This window comes from Elephas maximus, chromosome 23 (genome assembly GCF_024166365.1).
Source record: "Elephas maximus indicus isolate mEleMax1 chromosome 23, mEleMax1 primary haplotype, whole genome shotgun sequence".
Taxonomy (NCBI): Eukaryota; Metazoa; Chordata; class Mammalia; order Proboscidea; family Elephantidae; genus Elephas; species Elephas maximus.
The window spans coordinates 24,601,398-24,624,293 of record NC_064841.1 but is presented as its reverse complement, the minus strand read 5'-3'; the positions used below and the strand labels follow the sequence as shown (position 1 = coordinate 24,624,293).

General features: G+C 36.2%; 1 protein-coding gene across 24 annotated transcripts in view; it reads left to right on the top strand.

Annotated features, from left to right (window-relative positions):
* The window catches only part of NAALADL2 (N-acetylated alpha-linked acidic dipeptidase like 2), a 1,621,055-nt gene that overhangs the window by 1,002,533 nt on the left and 595,626 nt on the right, over nt 1-22,896 (top strand). For all 24 annotated transcript variants that reach the window (XM_049867803.1, XM_049867806.1, XM_049867798.1 and 21 more), the window contains one exon: nt 11,606-11,756. In XM_049867803.1, coding sequence (XP_049723760.1) covers nt 11,606-11,756 — 151 coding nt within the window. The remainder of the gene's footprint in view (nt 1-11,605; nt 11,757-22,896) is intronic.

Here is a 22,896-nt window from a genome sequence, read left to right as displayed (position 1 = left end):
GAAGAACGTACAAATATCCATGTGTATTTTATATATATATATATGTATATATATATCTTAATCGTGCCTGGAGCAAGGTCACCCTTAGCTGCTCATGTCCAGTTAGTTATCCTATGTCTGGCTAAAATTTCAAGTTTTATATCATTAGATAAATTATGTTTAGGAGGGTTTGATAAATTATGTCTCAATGAAGTAGATTGCTTTTTTTTTTAATGGAGAAAAATCAATAATAGGATGACAAAAATACTGTTTCTTTGATTGGCAAAAGTATAATAAATCACTATCCTAATTCCAAACCAGACATAAACTAATATGAAAAGTAATAGAATTATAAAAGTTAAAGGATAATATAGTTTGTAAAAAATATAGATGAATGGGAAGATTTCGGAATTTATATTTCTTAGTTCCTCTAACCTAAAATACAAGGAAAAGCAAACTGGACCTGGCAATAGATGGGCAGAAATGCAAAAGAGTCTTTAAGTTATATGAATATTTACTTTTAGAAATAAACCCATGAAATTTTATCATTTGCATGTCAAGGGCCTTTTTTTTCCAGAGTAGTTTTTCTTTTCTTTCCTGATACCACTCTTTGCCCCAGACAAATTCCTTCCAATATCGACCTGGTTCTCTTCCTTCTCCTCTTCTTCCTTATTATCACTACACACATACACACTGAATAACTAACTAGATAAATAAAAGCTCACATATTACGTAGCATTTTACAGTCTTTTAAAATCCTTCAGGCATATTACTTCCTTTAACCTCCCAGTCATTTTGTGCAACCTTCGGGGCAAAAATCACCCCATTTTTATGGATGAAAACATCGAACCCCAGAGCTTTTCAGTGGCGTGCTCAGCATCCCTTGCTTAATGGCTACTCCAGGACAACTCCTTTACTCTTAGACCAATGATTTTTCGTGTACTATCTTGTTCTCTTGTTCACAAGCCAAGCTATAGAGAACAGAAAAATTCAAATGAATTATTAACACCTTTTTTTTAACGTATCATATAACACTTGTAATTAGTGAAAGATTTGAAGTTTTTCTATTATGAAATTTAAATATTAGGCATATATTTTTTATGTTAATATTCATTTAGTTTTCCCTCATCTATCTTTTCACATCTACCCACCTTGAAGAAGAGTTATATGTGGAAATTTCAGTGAAAAACAAAACAAATAAACCAATGAACAAACAAAAAAAAAACCTGCCAAAACTTGACTTTATTTTTTTCTTCATCCTCACAAGATGATTTATAAAGTAAAGCTATGAATTAAGACATTCAACACCAAATATACATCTAGTGACCAAGAAAATTGGGAGCTCTGTTTAAAATTTCAATTTTAGAAGCAGTTCTGTATGCAGTAGAAATAAAAATACTATATACCAAGTCTTATACACATTGAAAAATTATTTGTCAATAAACCTAACCAATAGTTAATTTCTGATAGTCCTTTAGAGATATGTCTTTCTTAAGAGCTAATACCCATCATTTTTCCCTATTGATTACGGCTTTAGTTAAATATGCTCTTAGTTAAAAATATTGGTAACATCTGATAAAATTTCAAAGGCTTAATGATGTGATTTTGGCTATTCAACTTGCAAATTACATCATCCTGAAGATGCATATGGGTGTGTATGTGAGATTGTGCCCTTTTCCTCCTGTTTATTCCTCTCTCATATGCTGACTTAAGTTGGTAAATCAGAAGCTCACTGTTTCTATGACTTATTTTCTAAAAATATACAGTACTGATATTCTTTTCTGTTCCTTTTGCACATGAGTTATTTGGCAGGAGCATTTCTGCAGATGGAAAGAGAAGTGCATGTAGTTGTTGATACGATTTAATTTTTAATACAATTTTTGATACAATGACTTAATAATTTAATAACAATTAAATATATATTTTTTCAAAATTGGTTATGAATAACAGGATCATGTTAGAGAGATTGGTAAAGACAAATGTCCTTTATTCTTTGCAATTTATGAACCATCTTGGCAGAGGAAAATACCCTAGACTACTTTGTTTCCAGTCCCCATCTCAAACCTCCACCCCTCCAAAAAGAAAAGCGTTTAGGAAAATACTTTCTGGTCTCCTCACCCTTTCATTGTATGTTCACCTGGGACCCGAGATAACATATCCATATATAGAAATTTCAGTGAAAAACAAAACAAGTAAACCAACCCAAAAAGATAAGGCCTTGGGTTTCCCATTACCAGGTTTCCTGTCCCTTCCTGCCTTCTTGTCCTTGCTCCTGGGCTGGTGAGCTCATTTAGTCTTGTTTTGCTTTATGGGCCTGCTTAATCTTTGACTGAAGGGTGAACCTCAGGAGAGACTTCGGTACTGAGTTAATAGGGTGCCAGAGGGCCATAATCTCAAAGTTTCTCCAGTCTTTGTCAGACCAGTCAGTCTGGTCTCAATTTGATTTATATTGTTGTTTTAATGCATATTAATCACTATAATAATACTCTAAAAATTCAGGTCTTTTTAGCAATCTGAATGAACAGACATATAATTCTTACAGTATTGATTGCAGTGATTTCTCAGAAAGCAGATCACAGCAAGAAGCATCTGATATGTTTTACAAATTCACCCTTTAGCCAGCCTATTTGTCTTTGTAAAGGATGAAGATATCATTGAAAGATATAATTTGTACTTTGGTAGAAAGAAATTCCACTGAATTCAGAAAACTCAAGTTTGATCCCTGGCATTACCACTTACTCACCCTGACTCTGGACCACACCCTTCACCTCTAACAGCAACTATACAATGGGAATGGAAATTACTTATATCAAATGATCTGAATAAAAATCAACAAATAACTTATGAGATAGTGCCTGGCCCATAGTAGATGTTCAATAAGTATTCAATGATTTGGCTTAAACTGGGCTCAGAAAACGTAGGTTCTAATCACAGTTATGTCCCTGAATCTTTGTATAGAGTTTGGCAAGACACTTACCTAATGTGGACCTTGATTTTATCTTTAAAACGAAGGCATTTTTGTTATATTTACCCTTGCTGTCCACATGAAGACTTAGAAGACTTTTCTGGGTTTGGAGGTCAGTGGTATGGTCTTAGTGCTAGAATGATACTTTGAAGAAGCTAAATGATGAAAAACAACACAAGCTTCCTCATTTGGTTCTTGGTATCCAGGTGGTAGTTCAGAGATGCCATATGCATTCAGACTAATGAAAAAGAACAGGGCTGACTTTCAATTGGTTCAAGACAGTGAGTTGAAACTTTAGGAGCATCTTCAAAAAAATTGAAGCCTACCTGTGGAATTTAATTAATATTCCCCTCCTGGACTCCTAGATGGCACTGGGTTTGTTTTCCTGGACACTATGAATAATTTCCCCAGGTCATCTTAATGACAATAGCAACAACAGCTTCCTTCTAGAGTAGAAAAGTTATTTTGGTTAAAAGGTAAGAATGAAAGTCAACAAGGAGAGAATTTAACTGGCAGAAATTAGAGCAGGGCTCTTTCCCTTCCAGCTTTGCTGGCTTTGATTTTCTTTGAAATTTGTTCATTTTTTCCCCCCTGAATATCATGCGGCCTCCAAGGTCCCAAATGCTGTCTGCCCAAGGCAATGGAAATGTAAAACAAATGTTGAACCATTTTCAGTTACCCAATTGAGAGAATAATTCTGAGGGGGCTTAGTGTTCCTGTAAGCTCCATCCAATAAGACTGCTGCATCTTGCCCATAGAGTGGCAGTACAAATTATTTTGCAAGTTGTTATCTGACAACTGACGGGATCTAGCTTTATAGATTACACACATTAAGAAATGTATTAATATGGTTCACAGCAAGAAATTTGGGATCAACCACCTTGAAGTTGGCCAAAGACATTAACCTATAAGATCCTATCAGCAGAAAAAGCTCACGTGTTCCAACCACATTGGGCCAGTCTCCACCCCTGTCTTTGTATCTACTCTTAGATAAAAACAAAACAAAATGAAACCGAAAACAAACCTGTTTTTAACTATGTATTTTTGGAGAAGAATAAGGAGAGAACATAAGACATTTAGTTAAATGTGTTGCTTTTTTAATTTCAAAAGCAAGCTGGTTTATTACTTATATTTACATTCTAACTGGTCTATTTAAGATGCCGTAATAAAATGCGTTACTTATGTTTTTCAGCCGGTGGATGTGAAGAGTAAAACAAAATATCATTCATGTAATACACTTGTACCCATAGGTACTGTTTTTGATTTATTCATGCATTCATCCATTTATTAGTGGATAAATGCACTAATTTATTCAATTAACAGCAACAAAAAAATCATTTTGTTCCAGGCACTGTAACAGGCAATGGGATACAAGATGAAGCTATAGCCTTCCTGCCCTCAAGCACGTCACAATCTAATGCTACTGAAGTTACCCACTAAAACCCTTTAAACTCCTGGAAAGATAAATGAAATAAAAATTTCACTTTTGGAGACTAGAGACACGATTAACGCGCTAAACAATGTCTTTTTTGTTGGTGGAATTATGACAGGGCTTGAAGAGAACTGACTAAATTAGAAACACAAACTGTCTCAGGATGACTAATGATAATTTCTTGGTTACTAGTCTAGCAGCAATGTCAGGTATGTTGGGAACATTGAGATTTTAGTACTCATGAAAACTGGACAAGAATCACGTTGGCTCAGTGCTTAGTTGTTCTGTGAGTTCAACAAAAGGTGAGGAGGCACGAAAGTAGATTGGTTTAATGATGACTATTTTCACGGCAAGCATCATGTGAAATATTTTTGGGGGTAGATTCTTAACTATGGACAAATTAGGGATTATCTCTGATGGGCATTTTGAATAAACATGTTCAGTAAATTTAAACAATATTTAACTTCCCTCCAAGAAATAAAATACTAGTTGAATTACTTATTAGAGTAGAAATATTTCCAATATAAACAGAATGTTGATAGCTGTGTTAAAATACCCTCCATTTAGCTTTGTATGATGATTATTGCAATTGTAGATTTGTGGAATAATTTAGGGTGTAAACATTTTGAAAGATTAAATTAGTAATGCACAGTGTATTAAATTAGACTTGGAAAATGAAGAAAAGATTAATTCAGTTACCCACAAAAAATTTGTTGTATGGATTCTAAATGTTTCAATTTTCCTTATATTTTGCTCCTAATGAAGTTTATGGAAACCCTGGTGGCATGGTGGTTAAGAGCTATGGCTCCTAACCGAAAGGTTGGCAGTTCGAATCCACTAGGCACTCCTTGGAAACTCTATGGGGCAGTTCTTCTCTGTCTTGTGGGGCCACTGTGAGTCAGAATCGACTCGACGGCAATGAGTTTGGGTTTGGTTAATGAAGTTTATTACAAAATTAAAATATTGATAGTATATATTCTTACAAACAACATCGGAAACCTATCTTAAAAGTCATTCTTATTCATAGAAATTGTGTTATTTTTGGTGAATATATTCCTGACCAGTAGTTAAAAGGCAAGTATCATGTGTGACAATCTATTTAAAAATACAGTAAATATGCCTTTATAAACATTTTTAAATTCATAGGGTTAGACTATATGATTTTTCATATAGAGCAGAAAGCCTTCATGAGGACAGTGTAGTTTAATCTTTGCATTTTATGGATGATGAAACCAAAGGCCTGGAGAGATTATGTAAGTTGTCACATTGCTATTTGGTGTCAGTGTATGTACTGAAATCCAGTCCCATGTCCTAGCCTGTTGCTTTTCCTGTTGTCTTGGTTATGGATTGGTCTATTTGCAAGTGACAGAAGTTATCAGAAAAAAGGAAACAGGAAAATCTTACTCACTCTAAGTGAAAGGAGTACAGCTGGACTTGGAGAGTCTGTGCCTGGCATTCCCTTTCACTCTCATCCTCATCTCCATTTTCTCTGAATGCCTGCTTCTTTTATGTTACTGCAGACTAGATTCTTTGGCAAGGCTCATAGTTTCTATACCCTGAAAACCTCAGTTTGCACATGTTTGACATTGGTTCTGAATGGGGAAGCTATTTTCTCATATGGTACTTTGTGTGAATTAGGAAATGGTGTCCCCCCACCAGGTGGATACAGCCTTGGGATAATGTGCACCATGGCAGCCTGTGGCCATGGCCAGCTTCTCTATGACCTTATAGCTCTTGGGGCCAACACCATTCATCTTCATTTTTTGTGTCTCCATTCTCAAGTTCTCACTGCCCCTACCTATGTCAAATGTGTTAGTTTACATGGTGGTTGGCATGACAAAGAACCATCATGAAGTTATCATTTTAACCACTCTGTACATTTACTCACTTCCTATAGAGAAGTAAGTTCAAGGTCAGTAAATCTTCACATCCCATACCTGCTTCCGTTTTTCAGGAATTGAAGACCTGGTATAATCTTCATCCTCGGTCTGAAGCTCTCTCAGGCTGTGAGAGTGCTGAGCAGGGTTACACACTTCCATCTGTGCACCCAGAGATAGTCTACCACCAGCCAAAGCAGATAGCCTAATGTCAGCTGGCTTCATCCTTTTTGCATTGGCTTGCCCTTCAGTGCACTTAAAAAATATATAATGCCATCGAAGTAGCAGGCCTCTAGAACATTTTAGCCAACCCCAACCTCAGCATGTTCAAAATACAAAGTTAACAATACAATGAAACATTTTTTATTTGATTAAATAGGCACTTTCTTCTATTGCCTAACTTATCAGTAATTTGTTGTTGTTAGTTGCTGGGTTGATTCCAACTGACGGCAAACTTCCGACTAGCAGTTGAGTGCTTAACCATTTGCATCACCCAGCCGCTCACGTCAGAAATTTACTGGTAGACAAGCTAGCTAAACTACTGACTAAAGAGTCTTACCACTGTAATTTAGGGATGGGACCAGGAACCACAGCTGACAACATCACAGAGGTGTCCATCTCATGTCCGACTCATTGTAGTTGGAGGATCAGAAGAGGGAGCTAGATCACATAAAGGGTTGTCCCTTCAGAGCTGTGGAGCAGTGGTCAACTGTGGCCAAAAATAGTATAGTATTAAGCCAGACTACTTTATCATAGGCCATCAGCTATAGAAAAAAGAAATCATGATATATATTGATTATAAAAGGGAGGTCACACATATTACCAGATAAACACAGAAGAGACAAAATATACAATTATGATAAATCTAAAACACTCGGTATCATAAACATTAAACAGTCAATAAATAGCTATCCTATTTGGCTTTTTAAAAAGAATTTTTTAGGATATTTTGACTATCCCACCAAAGCAGAATCAAAAAATTAAAAAAAAAAGTATGTATAACCACTTCCCTTTCTTGTGCCCATGACCAACATCACTCATGGGATCATTTTCCATTGACCCTGAACATGGTCTCACAATCCTTCTCCAGGCAGCCATTCGTTGCCAGTTAACTGGGGTTAGCATTCAAGTGAAACTGTTGGTCATTCCACTAGTAGAGTCAACCTCCTGAGAGCAGTAGAGACCTTGTTCTACTTATTTCTGTATAACAGTGGCAGTGTATTACCTGCAGAAAAAGTGACACTATTTTTTTAGATACACAGTTGCAAATGGATAAGTGGCTCAGGAATGTTAAAAATAATTTTACACAAGTAGGCGATTTTCAAAAGAAAACATCCAAATGCCTAAATCATTTGCAAAAAATGTTTAACCTAACTTGCAATTAAAAAAAAAAAAAAGACAAATAACTTTTAACTAGATCAGCAAATATTTCTTAAAAAGTAGTTTCATTCATTGTTGGTGAGGTTGAGGGAAAACAGTACTTACAGATGTAGCTGATAAGAACATAATTTATTACAGCTTTTCTGGAGGTTAAAGAGTTTATCAAAAATCATGAGAACAGGAATAATTTGACCTAGAAATTTTTCTCGTGGAAATACATTTCATGAAAATAGTTATTTGTGCAAAGATTTAGCTACAAGGAAGTTCACTGCAGTATAACATTAAAAAAAAATAAAAACGATTTTTATCACCAACAGTTAAAGATTGGTTAAATAACGTTTGATGGTCTCTGTATAATAAAATAGTATATGGCTATTAAAATTATGTAAAATATACTTATTACAATGGACAGATGTTTACTTTGTACTATTAAGTGAAACAAATAGATTATAAAATAGTATTTATATTATGTTATCTTTTTGGTAAGTGTATGTGTGTATGTGCATAAATCCTAATGTGTCCAGATACGCCACTGTGTTAACATTGCTATCACCTGATAGATAGGATAATGGAACTGCCTTTATCTTTTTTAATTGTGCTAAATATACATGTAGCAAAACATTTTGCCATTTCAACATTCCTCACATGTATAATCCAGTGACATTAGGTTCATCGGGTTGCGCAATCAGCACCATCATCCATTTCCAGATTTTTCCATCAACCTTAACAGAAGCTCAGTTCCCCTAAGCAGTGAGTCTCCTTTTTTTTTCTTTCTAATGATCATACGTTGGTTTAGTAATAAGAAAAAATATTTTTCATATTTAAAAATATTGCTACCCAGATAAGTTTGCATTTCTTTTGATACATTCTTCTATAGTAAGCAGAACATTCAAAGTCATTCCATTGATCATTCTTTTTAAGAATAGTGATTTCAGCATCTAAACCTTAAAAGTCCTCCCAAAGGACTTCAAGGATAAGGAATTGGAGAGCAAGTCTTAAATCTGGCCTTATTTGCATATTCTTTGCTCTTTTTCCCTCTTCTCTTTCCCCTTTCTCTTTAAATTCTACCCTCTTCTTCATTAAAATGCTGAAGGGAAAATAATGACAGAAGTCTTATCTTGTTGGTTTGTTATAGAAGGAAAATGCAAGTCAATTATACTTTACTCAGGTTCTCAATGTTAGCGCTTTTTTTTCCTTTCTATAAAAATAATAGTACATGCTTGCTCATTACACCAAAAATTGGAAAGTACAGAACATTTTTAAAAGGACTAGGAAAAATGCCAGTAATGTGGCATGCTTATATTTTGTACCAGTTTTTATTTTTCTTTATGCTATGTTCTTTATACTTAGTTGAAATCATGTTATGTGTACAATTATAAGTTGTTTCTTTCCTTATAGAAGTACATGTTAAGTCTTTTCTCCGGATTCCCTTTTCTTTAAGACTAGCTGCTGCACTAATCTGCATTAGTAGCATCTTTCTCATTCATTCTTTCATTTAGCAATACCCTTGAGTGCCTACTATGTGCTTGACCCTGCTAATTACAAGGTGTACAGTGGTGGAGACGATAAGCATGATCCCTGCTTTCATGGAATGATGGAGCCAGGGGCCCAACCTATTGCCTTGCTGAGTCCACAGTAAAACTCAATGAACAATACTGAGCTTCTGTTAAGGGTAATGGGAAGTTTGAAAACAGATAACGGTGATGACTGAGCAACATGATAAACATAATTAATGTCACTGAATTGTATACGTGAAGAATGTTGAAATGAGAAACAATTTGTTACATATATTTTTGCCAAACCAATAGTAAAATTTAAAAAAGACTCAATAAACACCATAAGCAGTAATTGGAAGTGAAGTATAAGTGTTAACTGAAGTTACAAATGAGTAACAATATGATCTTCGGTCATATTCCCCATTTTTCCTTTAATGTGCCCTAATTACACATGGAGCCCTGGTGGCACAGTGGTTAAGAGCTTGTCTACTAACGAAAAGGTTGGCACTTGGGATGCACCAGCTGCCCCTTGGAAACCCTATGGAGCAGTTTTACTCTGTCCTATAGGGTCGCTATGAGTCGGCGTCAAATTAACGGCAACGAGTTTGGTTTCTTTTTTTTTAATTACATATCATCGCTGATGCAGATGGATCTTGGCTGAAAGTAGAGAATACCAGAAAGATGTTTACCTGTGTTTTATTGACTGTGTGAAGGCTTCCAACTGTGTGGATCATAACAAATTATGGATAATTGCAAAGATAATTTTGCAATTATGGATAATTGCGAATAATGGGAATTCCAGAACATTAAATTGTGCTCATGAGGAACTTGTACGTAGACCAAGAGGCAGTCGTTCAAACAGAACAAGGAGATACTGAGTGGTTTAAAATCAGAAAAGGTGTGCATCAGGGTTGTACCCTTTTACCACATTTGTTCAATCTCTATGCTGAGCAAATAATCCAAGGAGCTGGACTACATGAAGAAGAATGTGGCATCAGGATTGGAAAGAGACTCATTAACAACCTTTGATATGCAGATGACACAACCTTGCTTGAAGAGGATTTGAAGTACTTACTGGTTAAGATCAAAGGCTGCACCCTTCAGTATGAAATATACCTCAATATAAAGAAAACAAAAATCCTCACAGTGAGACCTATAAGCAACATCATGATAAACGGAAAAGATATTGAAGTTGTCAAGGATTTAATTTTATTTGGACCCACAATCAACACCCATGGACACAGCAGTCAAATCAAATGATGTATTTGCATTGGGCAAATTGGCTGCAAGAGCTCTTTAAAGTGTTAAAAAGCAAAGATGTCACCTTAAGGACTAAGATGTGCCTGACCCAAGCAATGGTATTTTCAATCACCTCACATGCATGAGAAAGCTGGGCAATGAATATGGAAGACCATAGAAGAATTGATGCCCTTGAATCATGATATTGGCAAAGAATACCACAGACTGCCCGAAGAGTGAACAAATCTGTCTTGGAAGAAGTATAGTCAGAATGCCCCTTAGAAGTGAGGATGGTGAGACTTTGTCTCACTTTGTATGTGTTATTGTACATCATGCTTGGTGAAGAAAAAGGTCAGTAAAAAAGAGGAAGATTCTCAATGAGCTGGATTGGCACAGTGGCTGCAACAACAGACTCAAACATAGCAATGATTGTGAGGGTGCACTGACCCAAAAGCGTTCCATTCTGTTGTACATGGATTTGCTATCAGCTGGAACCAACTCGATGGCACCTAATAACAGCAACAAGAATAATAGCTTTTATTCTCTCGTGGGAAATAAATAGAATTAGCAAGTCATGACTATTGTTTCTAATATCAAGTGAGTTACACTAAGATGAATACTACCCTTTTCCCCCAAAATATCAATTTAACACATTAAAGCAAAAAGAACATGGTATGTTAATACTTCCATCCAATCATGCTCAACTCTTGTATACTTATTAAACATCTGAGAAGAGTCTTTATATTGAATAGATTTCAAATGATGTAATCGGGCAATTTTCAAAATGTTTAACGACAGGAACAGAGCATTCAGAAGGAGGCCCCCAACTGGGCCATGCATCAACACTTCAGTTATTGCTCAGTTGCTAGATCTATGTAAACTGACTGAGAAGTCCAGTGTGACTATCATAGTGAAAGTGCTCAGGTTGTTTAGGACAGTGGCTAATAGCCAGACAATGTGAACATATTTCAAGAGAACTGAAATCAACTATAGAAAATATATGAGTGTGGCTTATATAGAGGAAAAAATGGAAGAGGCCAGGAGAAAAACCCTCTGAATGGGCTTGGTAATTGGGGAATATGAAATGTTTGATTATTTTTTAAAAGAAAGTGTCCAGAAAAGCAAATCATTCTATTTTAGCCACATTTCTGAAATGGTAGTATATGAACTTCATGTATTTTGTGAACTTTGAACAATACATATTATAATGTATTAATACTTTGATCCCCTCTTTCAGCTCTCGTTACTGGAAAAAGCTGGATTTGGAGGTGTTCTTCTGTATATTGATCCTTGTGATTTACCAAAGACGGAAAATCTTAGCTATGAAACCTTCATGGTGTCGCTGAATCCAGGAGGAGATCCTTCTACGCCTGGTTATCCTAGTGTGGGTAAGTTCATTATTAATCTTTATTACTCCTGTAATCATTATAACATTGCAGTTTATAAATACATGCTGCTTACTTATTCAAGGGATAGTGAAGTTGAAGCAGAGTTCTTTCCCCCTTATTTTTTGAAAAGTGAATTTTTTACCTTCTCAAAATGAGAAACTACCAATTTGTTGCAATAAAAGTTCAAAAACAGTCTGTAATAAATTTTTGTCTCAACAAATTGCGGTATCATGAAGACTACAGATATGTTTTATGTGCTATTATTGATCGACTGGTAAGATAAATTTACACCATGAGAGAGCGGGCATTCCAAGTAGGTGGGAAGTATATGCAAATAGCCAGTAGCCTTAAACGTCTGATGTTTGGGGGTAACTGTAATAACTTTAAGTCCAGAGTCTAGGGGTGTACATGGTCAGTTGAGGGAGAGAGCTGTGGGAAATGATGCTGGGGAAGAACACAATTAGTATGGTCAAATTGTCTGGCTTCTTCAGAAAAAAGATTTCATTGGTTAGGCCATTCACTGACAGCTAGAGATGGCCATCTTTGCATCAAACATCCTTCTCTTCCCCAGTAGTCTGTGTTAATGATAGCGGGGGGTCATGTGGCAGAGAGAAGACAACTGTATTTTTGGCAGGAGTTCACTGTTTTATTGAATTTCTGTCCAATATGTCATTGACAAATATCCTATTTATACAGACTTGGCTGAGGAAAAAGTTCTCCAAATCTTCTTTCAGGGTGACACTAACCCCATTAACTATGACATTTCAGCCAGTAATTACAAAGTCCACATAATTATATGTGTTCTGCCAGTATTTCCCCTCTTTCCCATAAAATATCACAAAAGAACTTGCAGGTATCATGCTCAAGCCCAGTTGTCTTTTATCTATCATCTGTCCATCCATCCATCCATCCATCCATCCATCCATCCATCCATCCATCCATCCATCCATCCATCCATCCATCCATCCATCCATCCATCCATCCATCCATCCATCCATCCATCCATCTGTCATCTATCCATTAAGTTTCCCAGTTAGTAATTTTCTTCAAAAAGGAAACAAACTGAATCAAATATGAGTTATAGTTTCTGAATTTCTGTTGGGTCTACAGATCTGCCTTGTTTTTCATACACTACCAAAAAAAAAAAAAAAAAAAAAAACCCCGTGGCTGTCAAGCTGATTCTGACTCATAGTGACCCTATAAAACAGAGTAGAACTGCCCCCACAGGGTTTCCAAGGGAACGCCTGGTAGATTTGAACTACTGACCTTTTGGTTAGCACTGAACTCTTAAGCACTACGCCACCAGGGTTTCCATACACTACAAAAGTACCCCTTTAATAATCCATCTAAGAACCTTCCCTGGGACCTCCCTGTTCAGCATCTGTTTTTATACCAGCTTTGTAATTAGAATTTGTAGGTGTCCATCTACAATTTCTAGGCATCACCAAAAACATGGGTCCAGCTGTCTAATTTGCAAATGCTTTCGCTACCTTGGGTTGTAATTGCTCAGCTCTGGAGGCTTCTTATCACAGCTTACAGGTCTTTGTGGAAAAACAATGGGCTACAAAGCTCCCTCAAAGCAGATACTTTATCGGTACTCTGCTTAATTTGGTAAAGTTGCCTGCTTAGCAACATTTAAACTTAACATTTTCTTGGCCCAGGTAATTTCATAAATATAGAATTCAGGTATGTCTATCAAAATAATAACCAGAGTCTGAAGCAATCTCAGAATACTTATAAAAATATTGAAAAAATAGTATACATGAATCTGTATACCTTTTCTCCAACATCATCTAATAGAACATAACATTACATAGTCATAGTACCATTATCAAATTAATATTGATAAAATACTAGTAACAAATATATGGACTTTCCAAAAACCAAACCAAACCCATTGCTGTCAAGTCGATTCCAACACATAGTGACCCTATATAACAAAGTAGAACCACCCCATATGGTTTCCAAGGATCAGCTGGCTGGTGGATTCGAACTGCCGACTTTTGGCTGGCAGTCGAGCTCTTAACCACTGTGCCACCAGGGATCCATATACCTTATTTGAACTTTATCAAGTCTCCCACTGTTTTCTTTTTCCTGGTTGAATATCCAATCCAGACTTGCACACTGTACTTCCTTACTCTTTCTTTTATAACCTCTGCACTTATGAAAAACACTAGCTGATCATTCTGTAGAATATCCTTAAATTTGAGTTTTTTCAATGTTTCTAATGATTAGATTGTGGCTAGCATTTATAGCAGGAATACTATAGAAGAAATTCTGTGACCTCAGTGCATTGTATCAGGAGGTACAGATCATTGATACATCTCATTTTTCTTGATGCTAAATTTTATCCCTTGGTTCATGTGGTATCTGCTAGTTTTCGTGGCTATAAATGCATAGTGTTTTTCTTTTAATTAATGATTATATTATGAGAACATACTATGAGACTATGCAAAAATACTGTTACTTATGTTTCTCCACAAAATTTAGCATCCATCAATATTCTTCCTTCTACAATTACTACTATGGTGCTTGCCAAATGATTTTCTATTCCCTTTATTCTAATTCTTTTTAAATATTTGTTTTTACAAGATGAATAGCCATACTTGCTGACCACGTCACCAAATAGAGATGAAATGGCTCTCTATCCAAATAAATTGTAAGTCAGTCTCCTTAGTTTCAGTGACAAAATATCAGATTTTTAGTGGTTCACCTGAAACCTATATAAAAACCCACCCAGTGCCGTCGAGTCGATTCCGACTCATAGCGACCCTACAGGAACCCTATATAGTTAGTAAGAAATTAAACTTACCTAACTGTTATCATCATCATCAACTGTTAGTTTTATTTTGTAAACAAAAAATATACATATGTGTATATATTGTGGAAATAACTGATATTTGAGAAAGTTGAAGAGACATGTTAACTTGCCAGTTCTATTAAACTCCTTATTTAAATTGAGATGCTCAGAAAAGATTAGATTATTTCAGCTTCCATTGAAATGACTTCAACAATCACGAATTATGTTATTCCTTTAGTTTTTTTAATTAAGAGTTTATATTAAAAGCAGATATTTGAAGATGTTTCTATTTCTCATAAAAAGTACAATAAGTAACATTAAAAAAGGAAAGATATAACTCATTGTATTTCTCTTTTTGCCTGACTGCTAAGAAACTCTGATTAACAGCAGTCATTTATATCCCTGACTCATTTATCCTTCCCTCTTGAAATTTTCTTAAACTCTTCTGTTATCTTTATGGTTTGGTTTATATTTACTGTATTTTTATGCAAATAGTGCACATTATATGTTTTATTGCCAACTTTGCCCTACCCCAAACATATTTTCAAAAGCGTTCTATGCTAATTTGTATACAGCAACAAATAAAAAAATTAGCATAGTTAGCTTACTCGAAAATACCTCTCAAGGGAGGACATGGCAAAAAAAAAAAAAAAGTATAACAAGTGCATTATTTGTGTAAAAATATGGTATTTTAATTATGTTTTTCTATCCTCTTCACCAATCTCTGTTAACTGTAAACCACTGTCTTGCCATTCTAAAGCATTGGTGGGTCAGTAGTAGATTTCTCACCTTCTCTGTGGGAGACCCAGGTTCGATTCCTGAACAATACACCCCATGCTCGGTCACCACCCGTCTGTCAGTGGAGGTTTGTATGTTGCTATGATGCTAAACAGGTTTCAATGGAGCTTCTAAACTAAGACAGACTAAGAGGAAAGGCCTGGTTATTTACTTCCGAAAACCAGCCAATGAATACCTATGGATCACAACAGCCCAATCCTGGGAATGACCCGGAATTGGGTGCATTTGGTTCCATTGTGCATGGGGTCGCCATCAGTCAGGGATGACTCAATGGCTGCTAACAACAACAACATCCACCAAGCTTTTTTTGTAAGGAAATGAAAATCTTGAGCTCCATCCCAGATTTAAATAAGGAACTCTGAGGGAGGGGTCTAGGGAGCCATACTTTATAAAGCTGTCCCAGTGACTCTAATGCAATTGAAGTTTGAGGACCACTGAAGTAGAGAACCTTTACTATTCTTCACATTCCGCACCTGAGTGGGAACACAGGGACTACTGACCTGAACTTTATGACCTCATGTTCCTATTCTCACAGAGTCTTGTATTTCTGACTTTTCATGTTTGTTCCTCTGCTTCAATCAGGGTTCTGACCTGAGTGTTCTGGACTCTCACCCCAATTCTGGTACTCGTTAAGCTCTCAGTAAATGTCTGTTAAATGAATGACTTGTTGCCTTTACATGATTGGTTGTCTTTGTTGATTTTGACCTGGATTGTACCCTGACTTTAATTAACCTAGGCACATTGGCGGGAACCCTGGTAGCCTACAGGTTAAGTGCTATGGCTGCTAACCAAAGGGTCGGCAGTTCAAATCCACCAGGCGTTCCCTGGAAACTCTATGGGGTAGTTCTACTCTGTCCTATAGGATCTCTATGAGTCTGAATCAACTCGATAGCACTGGGTTTGGTTTTTTGGTTTAGTCACATTGGCTCAAAAAAGTAAGGCTAAGCACGTTCCACTGACAGTTTTGCTCACAAAATACATGCCTTTTCTCCTTAAATGTTTCTGTTAGTTTTCTCACATCTCTTCCAACATCCCAAATAGCAAAAGTCCCATCGATTCAAAAAGTTGTGAAATACTGTGTACAATATTAGGAAATCACAGATCTTATCTATTCCCTTAATTCCCTTCATAATTTATCAATTGTTTCAAAGATTAGATGCCCAGCATATCAAATTCTTCATCATAACTGCTTCCACCAACTTGCTACAAGTGCTTCAACAATACTAAACTATGGTCCAAGCAAACTTCAGTCCCTAAAGCAATATAATTTTAGACTTTTAAGAGACTTTAGGGTTCATATAGGGAAATTCTATTCTTAATCTCGAAGCACAAGACACTTGATCATTTTAGCTGGGAACTCAAGCAAATGGGGCATAAGAAATGATATTTACAGTAACTGATCATAATTATAACACCAATGGTCAATTAAAATTGAAGATGTGCTTGGCTTTAAAACACTGACCAGCTTAAGGTGAATCTGAAAGCAAAGAGATAACCAGAAAGCTAGAGGGTGAGCATAAAGATAGGAAGTGTGAAATAGCTATCTTTGACAAGTACTCCATTTTGTCTGTGTTGAAACATGGAATGGAACAATCCTTTCACAATTTCTAAGCATAAAGAGTGCCTGAAATCTGAACTAGAAATAGTATTAAAAACCCATTGCCACCAAGTCAATTCTGACTCATAGCAACCCTATAGAACAGAGTAGAACTGCCCCACAGTTTCCAAAAAGGACCTTGGTGGATTCAAACTGCCAACCTTTTGGTTAGCAGCCATAGCATTTAACCACTACGCCACCAGGGTTTCCAGAAATAGTATTAAAAAAAAGAAATAGTATTAGGAGTCAGAAATTCTATCTTCCTTTGATAATTTGTTTTCTGAATTCTCCTTTGGGTGCAGTGTTGATTTTAATTTTAGTAGCACCTCCAGATAACTGCCTGGCTAACCTATGGACTACTTCTTGTTGTGTGCCATGGAGTTTATTCCAACTCACAACGACCCTATAGGACAGAGTAGAACTGCCCCATAGGATTTCTAAGGAGTGGCTGGTGGATTCAACTGCCAACTATTTGCTTAGTAGCCTGAGCTCTTAACCACTTCACCACATGGACAACTAGTTAATTAAAATCCAGAACATTTCTTTCATCTTGACTTAGACATTATTTTCCTTATACCTCAGTTCCATAAATCCATCCAGATTCATGGCTTCGTGTATATGCCCCTCTGTCTATTTACTATAATCCTTTTTTTTTTCTTTGTTTTAAATTCTGTACAGGAAAGTCTTTTCAGTGATTTTACTCTAGTGAAGTATATCAAATGACACAGTTTATTTAATATTCCCAGTGTTACAATTCAGTGAGTCTGTGTGTTGTTTATCTACTGTCTGTTTAACATCACCTCCGCCAACCAAAACTATTCAAAGAATAAAGAATACCACTGTAATTTGTGACAAGTCTTCACCAGGTGTCCTTGGTCCAGTTACCTGGACAAATGTAGAAAGACTTACTTGAATTGGCACTAAATCAACTGAGACAGTGTTGAGCTATTCCCTGACTAGAATAGCAGAAAATATAAATATTTGCCTAGTTGTCAAAGCAAAGTGTTAGATATTCACAGCATGAAATGCCTTGTCACTTGGTTGGGGAAAAATAAAAAGTGTGTATACTTACTGTTTCACTCTAACTGACTGATGGCTCTTGTGTGTGTCCTTAAAGCTACATGCATGATTGTTCTGCCTGGCTCTTAGAATCATTTAAAGGCGAGCTCGCCATTAATCACTATGATATTTTTCAAAAAGTTTAATTCACAATATATTGAAAAAACAGACTCTTTAAATTCAAATTGTTCCTTTAAAATTTCTAATTAAAAAACATTTGTTAACATAAGTTTTCCCAAACAGAAAAATTTGTTATTGACTGTGGAAATGCCTAAGGTTATTGTAGCCTGCAGAGAACATTCATTGTTCATAGGAAGTCAGTGTGCTGTATAGCCCATTGTCAACATTACTTAATGTTGTACTGGGAGCAATCTTAAGAGTATTCTATCAACAGAAGCAGTTTATTTTGTTTAAGAAACAAAATGTTCACAATAAATCATGAGTTCTTCTAAGAAGATAATAGCATCCACTGCTTTAACACAATACTCATGACTTGTCGATAAACTTCCACCACAATAAATGCAAGAAGCTAATTGGAAGAAGAAGAGAATGAGTTTTACATTTTTATAGAGCTTCTCATTCTATGGAGTCCTGTTGGTACAGTGGCTAAGAGCTACAGCCGCTAACCCAAAGGTCAGCAGTTTGAATCCACAGTCGCTCCTTGGAAACTTTATGGGCCAGTTCTACTCTGTTTTATAGGTCTATTGAGACAGGATCGACTCCATAGCAACTGTTTTTTTTTTTTTGTTCCTCATTCTTTACCTTATTTGGTTCTTCCAACTTTCCTGTGAACTGGAAAAGCTTTTACTAACTCACTTTACAGACAAGAAAAGTGAGTCTTAAAGAAACTTAGCCTTAATTAAAGTGACTTGACTAATATAATCAGGACTAAAATCCCAGGCTTTCTAACTTCGAAACTTGTGGTGATTCCACGAATATTATTTTGCATGTAGAAATGAGCTAAATTAGAACCCAAGACTACTTAGTCAGAGGTCGCTGTAACAAGGGAAGCAACCACCGTGACTTGCTTTTGGCAAAGGCTCAAAGCAGGCAGGGGAGTAGGAAAGCTTTACAGTTGGGAAAAAAGGGAGGCTGCTGGCCTCCAATCCAATTGTAGTTGAGCTAAATAGATGGACATCCTGTGTGACTGGTTCCCACAAACCCAGTGCTGTCGAGTCGATGTGATTGGTTAGGGGAGCATATTTGGCTGTCAGTTATTAATCAAGTCCTGGACATTATAGGGCCATTGTTACTGGGGTTATTTTTTGTCTGCCTAATTGCTTGTTGCAGCTTGTGGGTCAGAGTTTTGTTTTTATTTATGGTGGCCATTGTCTTTTTGTATATTCAGTCTCACAGCATCTACCATAGACCACCATACAACTTAGGAAAATGAAATTTATGTAAGTTTGAGGTGATAACACACAAGTAAAATCCACAAGATGAATATTTAAAGCACAGTGATTTTATACAAAATTTGGTCATTATCTACTGTTTTAGATCATCCATGAGACTATTTCAGTGCCTAATCTTGGGTAATTGAGAATTGTTTGTCTTTTTTACCAGTTGAATTATTTGAAGACTGTATTTACAAAGCAGACTCTAAGAACCACATGTTAGATATGCTTCAGGAATTCTTTTATGATTTAGTGTTGAAACAAAACATAGTTGAGTGCTCCTAAAGTAAATATTTTCCATTTTCAGAATTCTCTGAAGAGTTTTTGAATTTTAAGTACACAAAAATAAATCTTGTAATGCTACTTTAAACTGTTATCGCATTTTGCTTCAGACCATTGGCATTGTAACTTTCGGTCCCATACAATTTCATCTGGGAGATGCATCCTGGATGAAACATACATACATATGTTCTACTTTTGTTTTGCTTATCGACAGCAACTCAGTCAAATTTTGAGTGAGAACTGAAAATTAAATCTTTTAAATATGTTTATTTGAGAGAAAATCATTTGCTTGTTAGATTTGGGGGAGTATAAACTTGAACTATTTTTGGAATATGTTGAAAGCCAGTCTTTGGTAGACCCTTTGCAGAATTAAGCTTTGTCTGGTAGAAACAATAGTATTGAGGTGTTAGGTCAGGTAATGAGATTCCTTTCCTGACACCTGTGGAACAGGAAATGACACCACTTGTACATTCACAAAAGAGTGATTTTCGCACATGTGTACATCCCCATATGATATTTCAGTAACTGCATAACTTCCTATTGGACACGGGGGCTCCTGATAGCTTTTCCTCTCTCTTTTATCCCTACTCTTTTCATTAATTCTTCAGGCCTGTGATGGGATAACATTTATGAAGGTATATTTGGTAAATATGTTAGAGAAATGGAAGTCAAACTAAGCTACACAGATGTTTTTACTATAGAACTTTTTGACCTATTATAATTCAAATGTGTTTTTCAAATCTCCAAAGGGACTATAGTCAGGAAGATTTCCCAAATTTATTTGACCATAGAATACATTTTTAGAAAAGCATCTGAGAGCTGGGAGAACTATCATTCAGTCAAACATACTATGGGATTGTTGACCTATAGCACCAGTCCTTTCTCCTTCATGTCTTCCCCAGTTGTGTTCCTACATAAAAAAAAAAAAAGAAAAATTTTTTTTACTACATAGAGATATGAATTTGAACCTTAGCATTTGTAGATGGTCTAGTTTAAGATATGATGTAAAAAGTAATGCAGAAGCTCTGAAAAGACAGGGCTGATGAGGTCATATGGTAATGGAAGACTTAACACCTGCAGGTAGGTACACCTGCTTATGAATAAGCAGGAAACAAAACACCCAGCAACTACAATAATCTGGTTGATCATTTAACAATTAAAGTTGTAATTAGATTTATAATTGAATTTTTAGTGCAGTCTAGAGCCCTGAAAATCAGTGTATTACACTCATCTTTTACCCAGCATGATCTATTCAGGTTCATTGCTAACCATATTCAAAAATCTTAAAAAAAAAACCACACACACACACAAATTTGAACACAATTCTTAAACAGCCTTCTCTAACCAGTCCCATGGGTGATTTTTCCCATTTCAGTGACAGAATAGAAATTGCAATTTTATCCTGAGAAAAATGATGAAGTGACAGTTTTTATGATAATACAGATATGCACATTTTCTAGCAATAGGCCAAAAATATAATTTGCTTGAGGCAATTATTTCTAGAACACATCTCATTGAATTTTTTCAACTGTTCCACAAACACGCTTAAGTTACTATGGTACTTCTTTGAAGGTCTTAGTGATTTTAATAGTCCCAGACAGCTTTAGAATTCAGTGAATGTAAGATCCAGCCAGTATACTACTATTCAGTAACCTTACTCAGAGGGGTGTCTGGTGTTTTGAGGGTAGCTTTATGACCACTAGGAAAAACTGGACAAAACCAAAGAATTTGTTCTAGACTTAGGGTAACCATATAATGTACAGACCAACCAGGACATTTTTTAGAGTGAAAGCGTTTGGTATGAATAAGTACATAAGGTAAGAGGTGTTTATAGGGAGGTGTGGTGACCCTATTTAAATTGAAACTAAGATTTCTTAGATTAATTGGACCATGGAATCTAGGTGATATTAAGTCAGAAGGAGACTCTAAAAACAGCTTCTTTGCCTTGATTAGCATAAGAAGAACAGAAGAAAGAGATAATTTCAACATCCCTCTATTTTCACCATCTTTAAGAAAGAAAAAAGTGTAACAGCTATGATGGTATCTTGCTAATCTGTGTTTCTAAGTCTAACTAATCTGCACTGTTTTCTGGCTTGCTAGTGTTATTTGGACAAATTAGTATAACTGAGAAGAGCCTCGCACCCTACTCCTGGAGTCATCTCTGATCAGAGGATGGTGTGAAAACCTGCCCAATAATTTAACCCCAATCCCTCACAGAAAAACAAAACAAAACAACCATACTTTTATTGTTTTTGCACCAGTAAAGCATATAAATGAGTTTTTAGAAAACTCACAGACCAAAGCTCTGTCCGGAGTATGGTTGTCGTGTGGAGGACTAAATTGCTGTGCCTTAGGAAGACATGGGAGAAACCCTGGTGGCATAGTGGTTAACAGCTATGTCTTCTAACCAAAAAAAGTTGGCAGTTCGAATGCACCAGGCAATCCTTGGAAACTCTATGGGGCAGTTCTACTCTGTCCTATAGGGTCACAATGAGTCAGGAATCAACTCAAAGGCAATGTGTTTGGTTTGATTTTTTAAGGAAGACATGGGAACCCAGGAATACAGCTAGAGAAGGAAGGCCAAAAACCAAACCAGTTAGCACAGAGTCAATTCTGACTCATGGCGACCCCACGTGTGTCAGAGTACTTGATGAAATTTGTAATGGCTGACTTTTTTTTTGGAAGTGAATTACCAATCTTTTTTCAGAGGTGCTGCTGGGTGGAGTTGAATCTCCAACCTTTTGGTTAGCAGCTGAGTGCTTAACAGTTTGCACCGGGAGGGACTCCAGAGAAGAAAGAGGGGTTCTTGAAAGAAAAGAGAGGTGGAAGAACTCCTGTTCAGTTGATACTGAGGGAGGATATAGCCAGAAAGAAGATCCCTATTATGGAAAAGACCTGATGCATTTTTAAGAGTCCCCAACCAAACCAAACCCATTGCTGTAGAGACGATTTGGAATCTTAGTGATCCTATAGGACAGAGTAGAACTGCCTGGAAGGTTTTCTGAGGCTGTAATTTTTACAGAAGCAGACTGCTGCATCTTTCTTCCACAGAGTAACTGGTGGTTTTCAACTGTCAACCTCTGAGTTAGCAGCCTAGGGCTTAACCGCTGTGCCACCAGGACTCCTTATTAAAGGTAAAAGAACAAAACAAAAACAAAAACCCATTGCCATCTAGTTGATTCTTATTCATAGCAACCCCAAAGGATAGAG